The 22496-nt window shown below is 40.4% G+C and overlaps 1 protein-coding gene across 6 annotated transcripts in view; it reads left to right on the forward strand.

Moving 5' to 3' along the window:
- The window catches only part of lmln (leishmanolysin-like (metallopeptidase M8 family)), a 216887-nt gene that overhangs the window by 44642 nt on the left and 149749 nt on the right, over positions 1–22496 (forward strand). For all 6 annotated transcript variants that reach the window (XM_077536284.1, XM_077536288.1, XM_077536286.1 and 3 more), the window contains exons 6-7: positions 5313–5491; positions 18500–18605. In XM_077536284.1, the coding sequence (XP_077392410.1) occupies positions 5313–5491; positions 18500–18605 (285 nt within the window). The remainder of the gene's footprint in view (positions 1–5312; positions 5492–18499; positions 18606–22496) is intronic.

Genomic DNA, 22496 nt, shown 5'->3' on the forward strand with positions numbered 1-22496 from the left:
GATACCGTTTTTTGGCCCCCGATTCCCAGCTTTGCAGTATTGGCCGATACCGATACCAAAGGTTTTTTTTCCCTCAACATGAAAAAGCTGTCCTGCCATTGGTTCAGAGCATTCAAGGGCCAATAAGATATCTTAGATCGGCATGCAGTGAACATGTCACATATCAGTCAATGTGGTGCACGAGCAAGACACAAGATGCTGCATCCAAAATCCTTTATTAGTGTTGGAATTAATGGTATCGGCATGTTACTTGTGAGTACTCACCGATACCGATACCACTGTTTTAATGCAGTATCGGCACCTCTGCCGATACCAGTATCGGTATCGGAACAACACTAATTATAACAATAATGTTAAATGACATTGAATGTAATGGATGTTGAAGCTGCTGAATACAGAAAATTTAATTTTGAATCTATACTGCCACCTGTGGCCAAAAAATTAAACTGCACACTCCCTTCGTCACATCCACAAGGCACACATGGGGTCCATCTGCAGACAGAGGGCAGGAAATTGATACCCGAATCCAGTCTGAAAACTATTAGTCAAAGGCTTGCAGCAGTTCCCACTGTGAACGGCTAAAGTGTTAATCTACTAATTAAAACATGTTTCAAGTCAAGTCAAGTTCATTTATATAGCGCTTTCAAACAGCCTGAGCTATCACAAAGCGCTTTACAGAAACACAAAAAACAAACATCACATTAAACATTAAGATACAAGTTTTTTTTGTTTTTGTTTTTTGCAAGTAAATACATTTCAGTAAATTAATAAGAAGTAGGCAAGTGAATAAATACATTTAAAATTTAAATTTAAAATAAATAAAAGACTTTCAGTCATAAGTGTTCAGATAAAAATACGATTGTAAAGATATTTTTGGGCAACTTGTTACATAGAGCAGCTTTAACAAATTGGAGAATGATTATTATATGAAATGGAAGTTATACTAAAGCAGGGCTCAACAGTGCGAGCATTTCACTCACAAATGCGGCCAACTTTCAAGTGCATGCTGGTAAAAAAAATAAAATAAAAATACCGCTTGCACGGCGCAAATGCATTAATGCTCCCTCTGCATGTTTAAAACGTACATTCGACAGTCGCCGTGTCCTCCGCTGGCTCTCCCATAGAAACAAGACCACATCACCGCGCGCCGACTCAATCGAATAGTATTTGAGTGAAACATGACCTGCTGCAATGTGATTGGCTGGCTCCTTCCTGATCGGCACAGCATACACGTACTGCGCAGACTACAATTTACATACAAACATATATAATATGGCGCTTTTCCACCGGTTCCACAAGGAAGTGGCATTTTTTGTCTCCGTGGGACTCTTTCGGGGCTGAGCGGTTCCGTTGTAACTGCTGTTTAGAACCCTTTCGGCAGTGGTTCTGCAGCACCGGGCGTCAGGAGACAATGGAGGCCGTGTCATGACCTTTCATCTGATTGGCCGACAGCAACGCAGTCGGGCTGTCACTAAAGACTTTTCTTTAAAATCGACTAAACTTCTGATATATTTTAACGACTAATCAACATTATTATTATTATTATTATTGTTGTTATTATTATTGTTATTATCATCATCATTATTATTATTATTATTATTATTTTATTTATTTATTTTTTTAAGATTTGAGGCAGAAAATGTTGAACATGTGTTGAATTGAGTGGATAATCTGTATGTAAAATCCATTGTTCCTTATATTTCCTGAACAATAATAGTCTTCAATTTAGTCTAACTGCGGTGCGCCCGCACGCAGCCACGCACGCACGCACGCACATACACACAACTTCATGCCCTTCCCTTCATTTCAGTGTTGTATGGTCATTAAAACACAGGCGATGGTGGTTGTTTGTTTGTTAGTTGGTTGTGTTGTGTTGGTTGGAGTGTTATTTTGTCACGCCGATTGGATTTTTTACATTTTTTTTTGCCACGCCAAGGGTAGTTTTTATTTATTTATTTATTTATTTTATTTTTTTAACGACGAGGGGAACAAGCTCTTCTTTCGCGACCAAGATGACGTGGCTTTGAGATTCAAGCCGTGTTTGTGAGGGGGTTTATTCTGTCACGGTGAGTGGAAAAATGGAAAAACTTTGCCTACGTTGCCGTGAAACGCTAAGCTAACTCCCAGTGAAATGTGTTTGACTCGTCAAAACGGCCATCACGACAACTGGTCGTGCACTTTTGTGTTATTCATATACGCTTGTGAATGTCTATAAGCAATCGTTGTATTCACGGCAGGCCAAGAATTTTCGTTCCGAGTGTTCACGGCAAAATAACGCTCGCAGGAGATTTGCCGGTCGCAGCAAAATAAATAACTGCTGACTAATAGAAAGTGACTGTCACACAATTAAGCAGCTGCCAAGTGCCAGACGAGGGAGCGAACTAAATGACGATATTACAAGCATTTCTATAACATGATTGTCGTGTTTACCTTTGTCTATCCCTGACGCGCTGAATCCATGTTATTGCTCCGGTATCCATGAACCGTGGCGCCGATTTGGCCGTCCCATTCACTCGGCATGCCGCTGTACTGATCCATGAGCGTTTAAAAGTCCTGGTGTATCTTTGCAGCTTTTACAGACTTTTTGAGGGTCGTGTGAGCATTTTAGCTGTTCACCTCACCAACCATGCTTGTCAGTAATAACGTGCATAGTGGCTTGGTGACTCCGATTCAAAGTCGTGGTCTCTTCTTCTCCCAAATGTTTAGAAGAGCCTGTACCTCTGTCCTCTTATCCATTCGCTTTTCCTCCATTTTAAAATAGTGCAACCAATGAGGACATAATCTTAACAAATAAATATTGTAAATACTGTACGACTGTACATGTACACTTGCAGTAAAAGAACTGTATGCGCAGTTAGGCTAATGGCAGCTGTGCAATACACCTCCAAATTCAAACAACCAACAGGACCAACCAAACAGGAGTCATTTAAAAAATAAATAAATAAATAAATATTACTCTGTCCACCTTCTTCTCACTGAAGTTTGCAACACACTCTGCGCTGCGGCATAAAAGGTCCGTGTGAAACATGGACGGCGACGACACAAACATGGTTCCGGTCGGAGCGTCGACTTAAATTTTTCCAGTCGACCTATTTTTAAAGTCGACTGAGTCGACTTGGTCGACTTTTTTTCCCAGCCCTACAACACAGAGAGCAACGCCGTGGCACACGCCCATTTCCTTGTTTTGGTTGAAGCAAAGACGCCCGCCGGTCTTCACCAAATTCATAAAAATACGGTACATAAAATAAATATAATAGTGTTTTACAACAACGCTGAACTATATTTACAATTTAAAAGGTACTAGTGGATGGATTTGTCATGTTTGTGGTTTAAAAAAAATAATAATCGCGAGTGCACAACGCTCGCTGGTGGTGTACCCTGTGACTCCAAATAAACTAATAAGGGGGTTTTGCTCCACCCTCACTGTCCAAATCTGGGAGAGGGAATAAAAAAACCTCTGTCCAGAATTTGCTAAGTTTAGGACAAGTCCAAGTGAGTGAGTGAGACGTTGCATTTGGTGCAGAGTGGGCTGATGGATTAAATTATGACGAGCACACAGAGATGAGGAATTGACTTGTGTTCAGACGGATCACCATGATGATGAAAAATGATTACGTAATATTGAGTTAAATGGTGAGAAGTCATGGAATTTGAAATTTTTTTGGAACTGAGACCAGAACCTCACTGAGTGTTTAACCACTGGATTTTTTAAAGATGTAGTTGAGAGTGGAAGAGAGGAGCCGATAAATGCAGCCAGGGATACGTCGTCCTCTGATGTCAGCTCCATTGCCACCCAGTCAGGAGGATCCGGACGATTATGAAAGTGAGACCAGAATGTGAGACACCGCAGGTTGGCAGCCCAATGATAAAAAGGGAAATTAGACAAAGCCAGACCACCGGCGGCCCTCGTCTTTTGTAGATGAGTTTTATTAATTTCCCTTTCCAAATATAAGAAGAGATAGTCGAATAAAAATGGGTAAGGCCTGAAATAGGTGAAAACATTTTGGTAAAATGGTCATTTTAATGGCATGTATTCGAAAAATTCGGGACATGGAGAGTGGTGACCATTGTGTGAGTGTTTATTTGATTTGAGTTGATAAATTTAAAAAGGTCTCTTTAAAAAGGTCTTTGTGCTTCCGGGTAATTGTGACGAGATGGCCCTGGTTGATCTCCTTTGCTCTGTTGCCACCTGCTGGCCGTTTGTGTAATAACTACCATTTCTGCAACCGTTCTTTGCAGTTGAGCGGCTGCATCAAAGCCTTCTGTAAGCTCTAGCATTAAAAAAAAACAACAACAAAAAAGTATAAATACGTCTTTGGGACACTTAAAAACAAACAAACGTATTTACACGTTATTGGGAGCAAATGAGTTAAGGATATTTATGGACAAATAGCGAGTCAGTTCAAATTTTGGCTCATACAAATTACACTCCCCTGTCTCTGTATTGCCCCATTGCTTCTCCAAAACTAAAATGGCTGCCGCACATGTGCAGTCCACTGTTCTATAAATAGAAGTTTTGGTGCAATTGTGAAAAGCCCAATTGTAGTTGAATGATCACTGAAAAAAAATGTTGAACTACAACCAGGCTAACACGGCATTCGAACCATCAAATGTAAATGTGGTCCAAGTGGGATTTCAACCCAGGTTCTCCATGATGGCAGGTAGTTGCTCTAACCACTGAGCTAAGTCAAGTCATCTTTAAGATGAGCTAGTATAATGCTTGTGGAATGCTTATTTAAGATAAATTATGTGAGAATTACTCAATAATTGTAGTTGAATGATGAAATGGAAAAAAAAAAATGAACTGCAACTAGTCTAAGACGAGATTTGAACCATTGACTGTACTAAAATGTGGTCCAAGCAAGACATGTACGCAGTTTCTCCGTGGTGGCAGGCAATTGCTCTAACAACAGACTTCCTGACACTCATGGCGTATTTATATTTAGAATTGTTGTACAAAGCTGAAAGTTGAATGCGAATAAAAGCTCAATGCTATTATCTGAATGCTTGTGGAATGCTTATGAAGTAAATTGAAAGATAAATTATGTGAAAATTACTCATTGTCGTTGAATGCTAATGTTTTCAGCATTCACATAAATATTATAACATGCTTGGTGCTGTTCTTAAATCAGCTTACTCAGCACTCAGTCCAGGCGTTGCCTTCACAAGATCAGCGTGTAACAGTCGTGCTTTTTTTTTTGTCAATAATTTCCTCTGAGACAGAATCTCCACTTTAATTTGCAACAGAAAGTAATAAATAGGAATGTCGGCATTGTTCCTGTTAATTCTTTTATTCTGTACTCCATTTTTAGCAATGCAAGATGTGCACTAAGTCGGGCAAGTCTTGTGGTCCGTCAGGCCCCCCAGATGGCCCGGGTGTGGAAGGGTTTGACTTTGTCCTCTACGTCAGTGGAATTATCACAAAGCGATGTGGACAGGAAAACATTGTGGGCTATGCTGCTTACTGCCAGCTGGAATCAGTGCTGGACAGGTAAGTACGCTATATGTGTACCATACTGTCGAAAAAAAAACACATTCACAACTACCACAATTAAGATTAGGGATGTAACGATATCCAAACATCACAATACGATATTGTCACGATATGAAGGTCACGATACGATAATTATCACGATATTGTGGGGGGTTGGCGATATTTAGAAAAGATCACAATATTGAAAAAAAAAAGAGCTCATACTAAAAAAAGCACAATATTGTGCTTTTGTACATAACAGCAATGCATATAAACCACCTACAATCTCTAATAACAATATTGAGGCACTTACTTGCTAATGCAAACACACATTGATCGCTTCACAAGCAAATTAGGTTCCCCTTCATCTGACAATTAGCATAGATTTTAAACATAGAAGGCCAAAACATCCCTAATGACAATTAAACTGCACTAATAAAATAGCCACTAGAGGGTGCTACAACTGCACAAATGGAAATCAACCTGACTTTTTTAACAGATGTGTTCCTTTTAAATATTGTGAACATGACGACGACGATATTGTGGCAGTTTTAATATCACGATATTGACCTTATCATTACATCCCTAATTAATATAATCTGTAACTTTCCCATGTAAAATTTGTTCTAATATGTAACCCACTCCGACAGAAGGGTCTGCATGTCGGCAACAAGGTAAAATAGATCGTTTAGACAAAAAGGGTGATTTTAAGGTTTCTCCACAAATAGTTTCCTTGAGGTTTCTATAGGCCGTCAGGTCACACACGTTTTCGTTCAGTTTCGCTCCACTACCAGGGGCACTAAATAATCTTTACTTCATAAAAGATTTATTAGTAGTAAGTAAGAATCCGTGGAGTTCACCCTCTGAAAACCTGCCAATTTTGTGTTTTCGGTGCTGAAACCCCGGCACTATTTTGCGATGAGGCGCAGTGATCTCTGGTGTGGGCGTAGTGCCATTAGGTCGGTAGTGGTGTGATTTAGGTCACATGAGCCAATCAGGTAGCTGCTGCTTTCTTCTCACCATAGCAACCGCATATCAAAAATGGCGACCACAACGTCAGAGAGCGAAGAAGAGCGAAAGGAGAAAAAAAGTTAAAAAGAAAGTGGTGAGAAAACTTCGTTCCCGTTCAGGTTTGCCCATCGCTTCAGCTGGCCCCGTCCTTCCAGCCATCTGCATCATTTGTAAAAATAAATTTCAAAGTATACTCGTCTGGGATCGGAAGGCACATGGAAGAGGGATCATCTCGCCAAAGCAGAAACATTGTCAGCAGGTATGTGCTACACACACGCGTGCCCATTTCTGTTATTAATGTGACCGATATTTAGTATAGGGCTGAAAATAATATGTTGCTAGGTTAAGTTTTAAGGCTAAAGTTTAGTAAAAATGCGAGCTGCTGAATGATTTATCGAGTGTGCCCATCAGAGTCATAATAGAGAGTCACAGCTACACACTCCCTTTTCTCCAAACTCTCTCTCATCAACCTCAACAAACACTTTACTTTACTTTACTTAAATCTGTGATGTGCATATACTGTAAAGAGGTGATGTGACAATAACACTTATAATGTAATTCTTTTTTGTCTAAAGGCGGGTTGCTGCAGGCAGCTGAGATGAAGAAAGACTGTTCCATTCTTCTGCATATTCAAGACAAAAGACTGTCACAATGCAGGTGCAGTTTTGTTTCAGAGATTACACAAGGTTCTTAAAGTCAACAGCAACAGAAACAGCAACCAGGGACGAACAAATGTCAGTTGTTACATTGCACTATTTCATTGTCACTTTGCTAAAATTACACATTTCAAAAGTAAAGCATTGGTCAGCAATATGTCACTTGTATTCTGTTTACATTTCGAGACAACATTAATTAGAAAGCATGACTCTTTGCACATGTTAAGTGAGTATGTGTGTGTTTCAGACAACCCTATGCTGAGAGCTACAAACTCTTTTTGTGAACAAGTAATCCGTCAAAGGATTATAGTTGACAAAAATGTGATGAGAATGGACAAACTAAGAGGTTTGTGAACAGTGTTAAGAAACACGGGGATCAGACTACAGGTAACGTATAAATCTTCACATTGAAACACATTGTCTGAAATCTATGGGGAGAGATTTGTCTTAAATCTCACTGTTTCAGAGAAAAATAGTTTGCTGACAAGCTCAATTTAAGTTAAAAATAATAAATAAATAAAATTGATTCTCTAAAAATGAAAACCAGTTGGTTGTTAATTATTACATGCAAATGTGTTTTTTTGTCTTCTGTATTTATAATTGTTCTTTGACCAAGAAAGTATATAGGCCTATAGGTATATTTTTTATTTCTAACCAAATATACGATTATTCACTAGAATTTTCAGTAGGATATCCAAATACCAAAATATTCGATAGCTGCAGCACTAATAATACTAATTTTGAGTTGTGGCACGCCCACACGAGTTATTTTACCACACACCCATGTCAAAACTAGCTTACTGCACACACTGCACCCCAACTTCAAATTTTTGCTAACGTCATAATAATAATAACAATAATAACAATAATAATAATATATATTATAAATTTTGTTGGATCCAAAAGCAACTTACATAATTATAGTTTCATATGATTGTAATTGTCTTATTTTCAAATGTTTAAATATTTTCTTGATTTGAACAAAATATAATTGTTTTGAATAATCTTGATTTCAATTATTACCAAAATAATTGTGATGATTATTTTTTTCCATAATAGAGCAGCCCTAGTGTGATGTGATAATATGTATCTTGTGCTCATCTTTCCCTTTAATTTTCTATTTCAGGCAGGATATACTGAAACGAAGATTGAGGTGTGATTTCCCCCAGCTGGTTTTTCACACCCCTTTCCAGCAACAACTCTGAAATGTTTTTTGTAGAGACATTATCAACAACTGACAAACCTTTAGACAGGGTACCTCACTCATCAGATACATCAACTACTGAGTCTACTGACGTAAGCCAAGAAAGTGACACTAACGCATAGCTGGTACGACATCAGGTTGGAAAATGACAGGGCATACGAGGACACTTGCAGGGCTGTAAATCTATGTGAAATCTGCCATTTTGTTTGTTTCATTATCAAGATGTTAACTCTCCATTTTAACACTTTTCAAGCAAAAATAAAAATGTCTGTATTCCATTTTTCCACAACACAGACCTTTGTTAAATTGGTCTGCCAAAAAAAGAGAGCTATTCCAATGAAGTTCCAAAGGTTTTATTGTGAATGCACGTTTGATTTTTATTTTATTTATTTTTTTTTTTTATTAATATTTTTTTGGTGGGGGGCAGGGGGTATAAATGACATGCTGTGATGACACAATCTGATACTTTAATAAATGTTCTATATGTTATAATAATCTGGGCTCTGAATGCATCTATTTCCATCTAGTCCATTTTGCCTTGTTCCAGGTTTGTGGTGCATGGTAGTATTTTTGGCCGATGTATGCTGCTTCTTGTGTACCTTTCATTACGTATTAGGTTGTGAATTGTTTTCATATATGAAAGATAAAAATAGCTAAATGTAACATCCGTATGCTGGTTTCACTTCTAGTTGAAGCGTTTTTTGTTTTTTTTTGGCACAAATTTAATATATTTAATTATCTAAATTCACATGATTGCACCAAACCACCAATACTTGTTTCTGATGTTAGGTACATGTATTTATAACATCTGGGAATGATTTTCTGTTGCCAAATTTAATGTAAGACGTTTTACAACCAAAAACTGCAGCACAAGATTTTCGTTTTTTGTTATTTACCTATATATGCATTTCTGGCTTGTGACAAAATTGGGGCAGGAAAACATTGGGTGAACTTTTAACCCAAAGTTCAGAAGGGTATTATCTATCAAAAAATGGATTGAACAAGTAGTGCCCAGACAGTGGAGTGAAACTCATTTTCTAGGCACTTTTTTGGGGTTCACCCCACGGCCTACTATTTTCATTTCCCAGCAGCACAAATGTTAAAATTGTGTAACAAGTTGTGAAAATAAGCACTTTTTAGAATAAGTGCATCTTAGCCAACGTTTGTTTATATTGTTTCTTTTGCTAGCAGCACGTCTCGAAAACATGCCTCTAAATCAGCCATGTCAATCAAACATACGGCCCGCGGGCCTGATTAAACACCTTTGTGCGCCTGATCCGGCCAAGAAGACTTTATAAAATAAAAATTAGCAGTCGGACCAATTAATCAGATGGCCACAATCAAAACATATAAATTTGTAATTTCGAAAGCAGTCCTCAGATGAGCAATTCAACTTGTACATGGAATTGTACGCTACCTAAAGTTACGGTTTATTTAAAAAAATAAAATCATAGACTGACATAAACGTGTTAAATACGACACAAATTCAATTACTGGTAACAAACACATGACAAGGATTAACATGCTTATATATTCATTAACTGCGCCACATAATGCATTCTGGGAACAATATATTTGCAAAACAGGAAGCTACAACATGTCCGGGCAAAGTGTTGCTGCATTCCATTTGCATTTGTGTTATCTTTTTGGAACAATATAATTACAGTTGAGCCCTGTAATATAGGGCCAGCCCACAAATTGCGAAAATCTACGTATAATTGATGCCAATTGGTTTTAAGTTATATGTTATGTTTTTTCCGATCCGGCCCACTTGGTCGCATATTTTCCTCCAAGTGGCCCGTGAGCTAATATAAGTTTGACACCCCTGCTCTAAATAACACGAGTTCCTCACTTCTAACATCACTTCCCAAATGATTTATATAAATGGACATAGCAACCAAAAAAAAGTCTAAATACGTCATAACGTGACCATTCACCACGAAAGTGAACAGAATGACACGTGTCATAACGGCATCCTACCTTGTCACAAAAGCGAATGTCGTGGTTTATAAATTTCAATTCCGGGATCTCTTTCTTTAATGAGTCTTATTTCTACTTTTAAGTCAATGAATGCATTCATGCACTAAAGCATGTCCACTGACACGCAAAACTCATGCAAGCAGCCAAGTAGACCAGAGTGACAGAGAGTCGGGAGGAGTATAATTCAAAGTTGCGAACTGCGGCAATACATGTAATGTTGGCTAATGTAATCATATATTACAAATCATGTAATGTTTTGATCACTCCTCGATAGTGCTGGTCTATATGACCAAATTTATCATGAAGACGATAAAAATGTTTTATTGTGTCATTTTCTTCATATCATGTCTATTTGTTACTTATGGCAAACAAAATAAGTGACAGAGAACACATTCAATGTTCAATGTTCAACTTTTGTCACTGTCAACACAATCAGCGAAGGTTTTATTGATGAGCTAATGAACGCAGGGCATGCTACACAGTGTGCAACTATTGTAAAAATAAATAAATAAATAAATAAAAAATAAGTAATAACTAGACTAAGTGCAATTACTGCAGAAATTGTGTGGGAATGCTGAAAGCCGAACGCAAGGTAAATTATGAAATTCTGACCTCCTGATTACTGGACAATGGTGGTAATGATGGTAAATTATATGTACGGAGGTGGGCATGGAAAGTGGTACTTTGAAAAAGTTCAATGTCTGTCCCATTGAAAATGAATGTGGAAAAGTTGATATTAAACGTTAAATTTAGCAAATACTGTAAGTAATGTGGAATCAGACGATATATATATATATATATATATATATATATCGGGAGGTGTGAATTTTTTAAGCTAGTTGAAATTTGAACAATGTAAATTGGAAGTATTATGTGGGAGTTGTTATGCGGCAAAAAAGTGTGGAAGAATAAAAATCACAATAACATACAAAATGATGCTGAAGCATTCCCACAACTATCATTTTATACGATACTTCACACAATGATTTCCGTGACGTCAACAAAAGGGCCGGTGCATGAGAGTTTGTTGGTACAGAGATAATTTGTCCATTAAGTTTTCTTTACATTTTTTGTAACAGTTAACGGTGATGATGATGATGATGATGATGATGATGATAGAATTTTATAGGAAATGGATGGATTTTTATACTGGAATTACATAGCCTTCTATATTGAAACTTCTGTGTTTACAATGAAAACGTTTAGATTCCTTCTGGGAGGCGAGGAGGTGCATATTTCACTGTTGTACTGCTACACACATCGGCATCTTGTTTTATTTGAAAAACAATAGTTGTTTTAACTGCACATGAAGTAGTTCTCTCAAATAAAAATGAAAATCAGATTAGTCATCTCAGCAGAAGAGGACAATGGCTGATTTTTTCAGACCTCTGAGGAGGGAGATGAGATTGGTGGAAAAGATCGATTTATTTTTCGCCGATCACAAATCTTCCAAAATTAAGGAAACCGGGGACGATAAATCGACCGGCCGATTGATCGGTGATTGCACCCCTACGTTTTTTTGCCATCGTATGTGCCCACATGTTGCATTTTGTGTTGGACGAATGATTGCTAGTTTGCTAAAGTTCTTGACAAGTACAGTATTGCCTGCTTCGTGACTCTAGTTAGAATTAAGTGAGAATAAATAATGTTTGAAGAGATAAATGAAGTCAAGCCATCATCAAAGTAGGAGTCAGGGACTCAGGGAGTGATTCCAGAGTGGAGCAACAGATTGCCGTGTTTACAATGTATTACCAGTGAGTTTGCAGTCTCATTAACTATGCAGCTAGCAACGATAATAAGCTGATAAACTGACATTAGCTTACTTACTGTTCTTTGTGCAACTTCATATGTTGAATGAAGTTTGAAGTTATTGCCTCGCCGTCAGTGAACTAATTTTGGACATACAGCAAATCATTTTATTTATTTTTTTTGTTGACCACCACATAGGTTTTGTACCCAAACAACTAGTGGTGCATTTTGGCTATTTGAAATAATTTGTACCTTAAGATTACCGGTTTGGCTCTGACGCACAAGCCAGGCGGAGCAGAGCTCACATGGCTACTTTGCATATCGCCATCTTGTTTTTACGCTGTTCAAAAGGCCGGCGTGAACAGGATTCAACCTCTTTTCCTGCTCTTTTTCCTGCTGTCCTTCCTCATCAGTCCGCCACCCAGGACAACTATGGTCGCTCCCCGGACACGTTACATCGACCATGTGGCTCCCTTTTGTTCGCCTGCAGCCACATTTTTTGGGGACACCGTGCGCCCAAAACGCTCTCCAAACCCAAGTGGCAGCGAGCGATCGTTGACACAAGCTCGGAATCTGCTTTGCAAACTTTTTGTTTCCTTTTGTTCTAATGGAAGTCGGGCCGCACCGGCTCGCTTGCCGGGCAGTCAGCCTTCCATAGGGTTGCCAACTGTCCCGTCTTAGCTGGGACGCCCCATATTTTGGCTAAATTGTTGGGTCTTGTACGGGACCCCAAAAGTCCCGTAAAATAATTCTCAATTCTTACACAAAATGCAGCAAACGGCATCTTTGCCATTTTTGGACCACAGCTGCTCCCGTAGGTTGACAAGTGACAAGGAAGTTGCTCGTAGCCAATAAAATGAGTCGCTGGGTCTGATGCTTTCTGGAGATCTTGCAAGGTAAGAGAGGCAACTAGAAAGAGAGAGAGGCACTTCCTGGTTTCGTCACAGCTTCATGTCGCCTACACTCTAAACGCCGATCTTAATACGTCGGCTGCGAACGTATCAGCGAGAGCAATACAAGATGTATTCTTGTACTATTTATGAACAAATACTGCAAGAAATTAGCTTGCTGGCAAGTTTCGCAATCAGTGCTTAACACAGCAAACTGCACTCTACAGGTCCTAGATAAGCTAAAACGGCAATGTCAAGAAGCAGGGCACCTGTCAGCCAATCAATGTCCGGTCGGTAAGGAAGAGAGAATGGATAAACCTGTCAGAAAGAAAAGAAAGAGAAGTCTCCATGGAAAAAATCAATTTGGTGAGTCACGCTCCTCTTTTGCATTTTAATTTTTTGCACCTGTTTTTTTGTTTTTTTTCAGGAAAGAGACAAATTGTGGTTTCTTTGAGGTTTAGTCTGAGGTTACATAATGATGACCTGCAGTAAGGATGAAAGGGAATGTACCAACTTTGTGCATTTCGAATCTAATCAGAATATACACTGATTTCACACATCATGCTCACACCACCATGGCACCGTGCCGTGCACCTGTCCCTTATTTTGGGATGAGAAAGTTGGCAACCCTAGCCTTCCACCTCCTACACATTACGTTTGGGACACTTAGCCAAACCAGCCTGCACAGGCGCTCGACCGCGCTGTGAGCTCCCTCATTTGCCGCTCAGTCCCTTCCATTCAGACCAGAGTGAATACCTTCCCTTGGTAGCCTGGGGGTTATTCCTGCAGTGAATCTTGCTGTGCAAGGGAGTTCAGCCGTGCGCTCATCGTCACCAACTGGGAATCCCACCGCGGTACTCCGCCGTGCATTCATCTGCTGCTCCGCTCCAACCTCCAGGACCCTGCCGGCTGTGCTTCAACCCGTTCAGTGTGGTTTCTTCAACAGCAGGAAGCGGACACATCGCCAGTCTCTCCTCTCACCGTGCTTTGGAACCAACCCCTGAGTTGTGCGTTTATTGCAAATCTGACCGCATATCACTCGTGCAACATCCACATCTGAACCTCGATACTACTTTTCGTTCCATTCATATTTTAAATTACCTTTTTATCTTAGTTTTGTTGGGTTGCATGCTTTATTTTCATCTTATCTTCATTTTATTTCCGTTTAGTGATAGTCAGGTTAGGCTGTGCTCAATTCTGTATGTGGTGAACTTAGTAAATAAAATGTGTGTTCTGGAAATTCCAGCCTGTGTGTTTGAGTGGATTATTAATTCTCTTACTCAAAGAACTCTGGTGTAGCGATAATTGGGTCGTCTTTTGGACGAATTAATAATCTGGACGTTACAGAGGTAAATTATATTTACCTCGATAACCTCTGGGGCACCACGTTGGTTTTGCTTTGGGTTAACAGGAGCAAACAACGACCAAAATCCTTCTTTCATCAGTCATTTATAATCTAAAGTCGCCACACTCGATATTCAGTGGTTCGTTGTACTAACAAAAGAATAATAATCCACAGATGACTTAGGCGGAATAGAGTTCATAAAACATGCATTTATTCACGATTGCTACACTACAGAATCAAAACACTGCCTATCTAACTATTCTACCGTCAGAAGAAAAGAAACAAAATAAAGCGAATGAAAATAAGGAAGGAATGCGAATGAATGAGGAAACAGGGAAAAGAGAAATTTGACCTGCCAGATCTGGGATATGTTTCAAACGTAATTTGCACGCAGTGGTACCAATTTGGGAATCAAATGCAGACTTACGAGCATCGTTTGCGTCGAACGAGCAAAAGGGTCTCGTGGCAAAGGGGGAAAAATAGTCAATGTTCGTTGAAAAAGGCAAGAAAATCAAAAAAGGGGTTTATTCCACAGGTGATCAAGGGAAGCCGCTCAGGGGCCTGACGTAGTTGCGCGGCTCGTCCCTTGATTGGTCGGCGACTCGGCAAGGTTGGTTCTGCCGGACAGCTGGCCGACTCCAGATGTTGCAGCTCGGTCCGTACGCGCCTGCGTACGGGGAAGGCCAGCCGTTGGAGGTGAGCTGGCACCGCGGTGGGGCGCCACCGAGTAGCAGGTGAGGTGCGCGGCTTAGGTGCACAACCTTGAGTCCGGCGGTATGTTGCAAGTGTACCCCGGGGCAGCGGAGTTCACCGCTGGCGGGCAATCACCGATGGTGGAAAGAAAAAAAAAAGGGAAAAAAAAGGAGTAAAAGTGTCTTTGGGGTCAGCGTTGCAGTTTGCACCTGCTTTGACGTGGCGTGGAGCAAGGGTCTGCTCTCGGCAACGGTTGCTGCCAGAAAAGAAAAGGCCACGTGGTTGGCAAGTTTCTTGGAACAAAGAGTTCGAGCAGGCTGGGACACTTGCAGGTCGTGGAAGCGAGTTTTTGGGAGAGGCTTGGAAGCAAAGACAAGAGGCGGAAGAGCAGGAAGAGAGAGAGCAGAGGTCCCCTCATCCTTTTAAAGTCTTTGTGCGGGGCTTCAGTGGGTGGTGGCACACCCTTCTGCTCGCTCGGGCAGACTTTAAGAAAAAAATTATTAAAGAGATTAATAATTTGGCATTAAATTTGGTGAGTCTGGCAAATCAGTTTTCCCACACAACCCGTTTAACACACATCGTAATTAATGCATCATAAACTAACTTGTGAGGTAACTTCTACTTGTCTAATCTGACTGAACTGAGAGATATTGATTATCTTTCATTCTTTATGGAGTACAAATGAAATAGGATGTTCATACACACAAAGATATAACATGAATCATTCGTAGTTCAGTTGTCTGTCAAGAATTATCATGGTATAAATGTGTAAAATGCGGTTACTTATGTGAATTGTCACTAAGGATAGTTCCAAGTTTCACCACTTGGCGGTGCTGTTGCTCCATCTAGACGTTCCAGGAAGTGCGAGATGCCAGAATATACTTTGTGATTGATAAGAAGTCATGAACATTCCTTTGATCGGTCATTTGTGTATTCCAAATCATTGGAGCCATTTGTTCGGGCTCCGAGAAGACGGGCTTGAATACACTCCTTCGGCAGACGCATAAATTCCTTTGTCACCTGGTCAGCGGCTTCAAAAGAGCCTTGTTGGTGGTTGGGTGACCACCTGCAGAGCTAACCAAGCCTAGATCCTGTCTGGGCAGTGGAGTATTTATGCGACTGCAGAGAATTTGCTTGAGGAGAAGTAAACTTAAAAAAAAAATTAGAGGGTAGAGTGGGCCTAGGCAATAGTTGTTACACTGGAATTCTAAATTGTAGAGACTTCAGAAAATGCCCCCAAAACAAAGCAAATCAAACGTGTTGCCCCTAACGGTGACTCAGGAATTACAACTTCCCTCAGTACCGTTTAACTTAGTTGTCCATCATAAGGGCGACCCAATTATTGCTACTCGGGGTGTTCCAAAAAATATCGCAATATATTGTGATGTTAAGCGCGCAATTCTCGAATTGATTCAATTGGCCTCCGAATCGATTTTTAAACATCCATATTTGATGGAAAAATATTCAACAAAACATCTTACTTAAGCTGCGTTCTCACCAAAAGCGAGGGACGGCGATTCGGCGGTGCGTTTGCATTGTAGTCAATGGAGTTGGCGCGCAACGGAACGAAAGTGCGTGGGGCGGCGCGGAGGACGCGTTTCGCCCGTTGAGACGCGGTGCGCGGCAGCGAGAATCCGCACATTCGTGACAAAAATCCGCACATTCGTCGAAGTTAAAAAAATTGAACTTTTTTCGCGTTTCGCCTCGCGGAAGCCAATCGGCTTTGAGTACGGGCCACGTCACACACAGCGTCCTCTCGATTGTCACCCCGAGCGGCCAGCCGTGACAGAATGATGATCAAGAAAGTGCTGGTAAGTCTGTTTACTTGCTTTTGAGCTGTACCGTTTGCAGCAGTGCTTATTATTAACGCCAAAGCTATTTTTAGCTCAAATGCCGGCCGCCCAATTGCCACTAAAAAAGCGAAAGTGCTATCACGTACCTCAAAAAAGGAGAAAATAGTGCCACGGCTCTTTAGTCCCAGGAAAGAAGTGAAAGTAGTTAGCGGTGCTCACTTATTGACTCGCTAAAGTGCTCTACTTCCTTGTTCACCAAGAGACACGCCTCCTCCGCTCCGGTGAGCACGAAAGCGCGAATGAGCAGCAACCGTTCCAAAAACACTACGCGGTGAAACGCTCGCGAATGAAGCGTTCCCCCGGGTTTACACCGGTTGCGTTTGCGGTGCGGTTGCGGTGCGTTCTGGCGACGCAAGCAATTAGATTCCATTCATTCGAATGGTGCAGTTTACACCGCTTGCGGGTGCATTGCGTGTCGACTGCGTCTCAGCTGCGGCGTGCCGCAGGCCTTCCGCAAGGATAGACCTATTTTCTATTTTTGCCGGACGCCGCAGCGGTAGGCCTCCGGCAAATGGCAAGCTAGCACAAAATACACGAGCGGGACAGGAAGACCGACGCAGTTTCAAAATAAATTTCCGGTTACCTTCCAAGATAAAACCCTCGCCAGCTCCTATTTCGCAAGCATGCTAGCAAAACGTGATGTGGGCGTAGACGGGCCTGGAGTCAACGTGCGAGGTGCTCATTCACGGTTTAGACACCAGCGAACATGGACGAGGAGAGGTTTATATTGGAGGTAGAAAGCCACAAAATAATAAAAGTCCACCTCTCTTTCTGCTTCTCTCTTGAGCACAGACTTTCTGTGTGTTTGTCGTTGTTTTTAATGCCACATGATCGCGCGCGGTCACGCGAGACACGGCGGGAAGTGGTCGGCGACGGAGCTGCCGGACCGCAGCTGTGCGGAGCCGGTGTGGATTGGCCAAAAAATTGACCCGTCCGGAGCACGCAGTAAAGACGCACCGCACCGCAGCCGCACCACAACCGGTGTTCCAGTTCGCCTTTTCGGATTTGGTGAGAACGTAGCATTAGGGTTCATACTTTAAACATGGAAGAATTTTATATATGGAACATTAAGCCTTAATATTTTATTTCAATGCAGTTCAAATATGAAACAGATTACAACCTGTTTGTTAAATACAGTGGCTCACAGTTATAAGTTTCAGATAAATAATACATTTTCATTGTGACAGCTGTTTGAAAGCGCTATATAAATAAAGATGACCTGACAAATCTTACAGTGTACGTGTACAAGTCTTTGAGAAAAAAAAACAAAAAACGCAACAATCGATTTATAAATTCGTATCGGGATTAAATCGAATCGTGACTTATGAATCATGATACAAATCGAATCGTCAGGTACTAGGCATTTCATACCCCTAATTGCAACACACGTTTTTGTCAATTTGGCCATGTTCTCATCAATAAGGATAGAAAGTTCAATTGTCATTCTCCTTTTCCGTTACCATCATCACCATCATCACTGTTACATGCTGACGCCTAACCTTGTGCTTTGATTTTCTTCTGTTTGAGTGAGTGAGGGAGGAAGCGAGTGAGTGGATGAATGACTCTATTCACGACAGAAGTGTATTTGGTCATAACAAAGGGGAAATGTGTAAAGATGACCATAGAATTCCCTCTCTCCATTTAGGCCTATAGCAGGTTATGCCAACTTATGTCCCGCCATGATCTCATCACAGCCTCAAGAGTTTGAAGGAATGCTCTCCACCGTGAAACATGAGATCATCCATGCTCTGGTCAGTACAGCATTTATTTTCTCCTCTCCAAGTAAGCTTATTTGGATCTTTTAAAAAAAAAACTTTATTACCAAGGTAAAAGTCTCATTGAAATTGAAATCTCTTTTTTTAAGAAAGACAGTTGTTGTTTTAATGGGTTTTGAGGTTGGATTTTCAATAAAGGACATTCTTTATTTTATCATTATTATTATTATTATTATCATTCTATTGAGCTGTGAACAAAGCTTTGCATTAAAAGAACAGGTTACAAATAAAGGAGTAAAAACAATTTATTTTACTTTATTTATTTAAATAATAAAGAAATACCACTGATTTGTCTTCCATTTAAAATGTGATATCTGTTATATAAGCTAAACTTAACATTTGCTTTTATGAAGATGTAACACTACATTCTGGGGAGAAGTGAAAACACATTGATTGCGATCAATTTTTCAATTAATTTTAAGTTTGGGCCATGACTTTGTCCCAGTTTTTAATGTTGGTACTTTGTGAATTTGTGTTTCAATCCCCAAGGTTTTGTGCGTAATAAATTGGGACCGTATTTTGCAAAAAATACTGTTGTTGTCATGGTGGTATTGGTCAACAATATTGCCACTATGGCAGGGACGATCCACTTCTGTCATGATCCAGTCCGGATCCCGATACTTTGTTGGTGATCCTTTACGTATTGCGATACTTTTTTGTGTTGAATTTTATTTTTGGGCCTTTTTTCTGGCTTACTTAAATATTAAAGTTATTAACCTTAAAATGTGTATTTAAAAAAAGGGATCATCCTGCCAGGATGGCCCATTTTACACTCATAAACTCGTTTGTTTTTTAATCAGGAAAGTGATATTAGCATGCATTTTCAATTTCATCAATCTGTTTTGTAAATTCTGGAAAAAAAGCTAATGTGATGCAGGACGCATTGATCATCGACACTTTGGAAGTTGTAGCGATCCTACCTTGTTAATGGATAGATACTGCAGATTGTGACAACAAATATGGTGATATATTGCCAAATTGTATTTTGGCCCAGCCCTAATTGCCATGATATAGAAGTTAATGTAATGGTTGATAATCTAAAATGTTTATACATTGTAATTTGTATTGGTAATTTAGGAAAATGTACAGAGACACGTTTAAAGAAAATCAAAGGACCATTTGGTTTTCATTGATTATGGTGGCACCCTTGGACAAAAGCGGTATTTCTTTCCCTTGAATTTCCCGTGAAAGAACCAAATTTCTCATGAGGACAAGCGCATATCATTGTGAAATCCGGCTTTCCTAGGCGCCCGCAGTTGGACTGAATTACATTGTTTCCAGTGGCTATTTTCTATTTTTGCTTTTTACAGCACTGTAATGTTTCTCAAGTATGTTAACGGCAGACGATGGTTGTGTAACGATTATCGGCCGGTTGTAACTTTTTGCAACCTCAGTTCCAAAGGAATTGAGCTCCTGTGGCCTGAACATGCCACTGTGGGGGGTGGGGAGCACAAGAACATCCCCCACAAACAGACAAATGCTCTGATTGACACGCGCACGCGCACACACACACAAATCAGGACTGTAAAAGCCTTCTTAGAAACTTGACTTTCTTATTTTGCAACAGAACAATGAATTATGAAATGTTATGTTTGCCATTTGTGAAATGTTGACTCCATGAAATGTCATGAAAATGTTCCATTGCAGTGGCAGATTCTCCACTAAACTTTCATGTGTATGCACGTTTTAACAGTGTAAGCTAGGTAACATTTCATTTGAGGTATTCAATTGTACGTGTTGCATTGATTGAATTCTGACCTTAGAATTTCAACAAACATGGGATCCAGATTCAATCTGATTAGTCTCTACCAAAACCTTCTCTAAGCTGGTAACTTTCCACTGTGGTCTCACCGGCCCCCCTGGTGTGGAGGCCGCCGCCTTCCCAATTTAAAAGCACACTCCCTGCGTGCTGCTCTCTCTCTTCCGCCTCTTTTCCGCTGCTTTGGCTCCCGCTTCTTCGCTGCTCCTTGGCTCCTTCCTGGTCTCCATCGGCGCGGCTGCCAGACAAAGGGCTAGCCCAGCTAGCTTAACCTCCAGCACACGGCAACGCACAGAAGCCATCGCGTGTAGCGACAGGCGCAGCGAAACACGCTGCTTTTGGTCCCTGCACAAGGCTCAAACGGATGGTGCCTTTCCAGGCACACTAGGCCTCAAACCAAAAAGGGCCCGTCCCAGCCAGCAGGTTGACCCCGTGACGCTCAGTTGGCCAGCCGGACGACCTGTCTCTCCCTCTCCTGAACTGAACCTTCTTCATCCCTTCTTCAAACGAGCTTGGCGAGTCTCCATCCAGGGTCCTGCTTCTCAGACCAACCCCATCTGTAAGTGCAACTTTGCAGGCCTTTGCCCTAGTACAAATTGGTGCAAACTAGGTTGATTGTGGGTCCCATGTTGGTTTGATTTAAGAAGTCTATCACCTTGGTTAAGACCGTTTCTCTTTTCTTCTTTTCTTCTCCTTTGATTATTTTTTTTATTATTTTAGTTCTCGTTTCGTTTCCTATCATAGTAGTTAGTTTTGCTTCTTGAAATTCTAAGTAGATTATCCCACCTAGGTTAGAGAATAAACGTGCACAAAACTCAACCCCTGGTTTACTGTGTGTGTGTTTCATCAATTTATAGTGACCTCTAAGCTGAACAAAGAACTCACAAAATTGTAGTAAGGGCACAACCTTCATTTTAATGACTGATTCAACGAGGTTCTCATCTGTTATCCTGATAAAATTATCAAAAAGAGATGTGGTGCTCCGCAGGCAAGCTCAACTTAATTTAAATATTAAGTTTGAGTCTCCTTCAATTAATGAGCCAATTGATTATTAATTTAATAATTAACAATTATTGATTTAATAATTAATTGGACCGATTTCCCTTACATAATGGTGCCCCGAGTGAGGCCAATTTATGTTACATGTGTGTGTTTCACAAAATATGTAACATAAATTGGCCTCACCAAAGGGGCACCATTATGTAAGGGAAATCGGTCCAATTAACAATTATTGATTTAATAATTAATTGGACCGATTTCCCTTACATAATGGTGCCCCTTTGGTGAGGCCAATTTATGTTACATATTTTGTGAAACACACACATGTAACAATCCAAAAACAGCTTAGTGCAGCGTGTTCTTCTGGGAAAATTTCAGCTCGTTTCCATAGCAACCTAACTAAAACTTTATGCCAGAGCCAATCCGCTGTATAAAAGCAGTGTATTTGAAGCACTAAATAACAGTCTAACGACTAGTTATTGAGAAGAGAATGAATTTGTCGACTATGTGAATGTTACACACACAAAAGTGGAAGAGTAACAATCACATTTTTTCTATTGCATGCAAAACTTTTTAGGCCTGGGAATGTTTTTTCTAACTCGTCACGAATTCTGATTGGGTTAAAAATATATTCCAAACCTCACGTGGCGCAATCAGCTTAGCTACCTGATTACGTTACAAGCCTTTAGGCTGAGGAAATAGTCTAGTGCACGAAATTCTGCATTCAGACCACCATTTGAGTCACAGCACATTTCTCAAGGTGTTAAGTTGACTCCCTTTTGTCGGGTTTAGCGTAAGGCACATGGTGCTAAAACTGCTAGCCTTTTGTGTAAAACACACGTGTTAAGATCCGCCATCTTTGGAGGCGTATCCTTAACTTAACTGGGATTCAGGTAACCACCCCTTGAAACCAGTAGACCAATAAACTAATTTGAGGGGCGGGCCCAACGGCCAGACTTCCAAGTCGCTCCTCATTTGGCTGTGGCCCCCAAGAGGATCACATCTCACCACGTGACCCCCCACTGAGAGCCCAGTCTCTGCCAAATTGTAGCACTGAATAACTAGTTATACAGTTCGCTTAAATTGTTGAAATTAGATTTCCATCTGAT

Source organism: Festucalex cinctus, chromosome 11 (genome assembly GCF_051991245.1).
Source record: "Festucalex cinctus isolate MCC-2025b chromosome 11, RoL_Fcin_1.0, whole genome shotgun sequence".
NCBI classification, from domain to species: domain Eukaryota; kingdom Metazoa; phylum Chordata; class Actinopteri; order Syngnathiformes; family Syngnathidae; genus Festucalex; species Festucalex cinctus.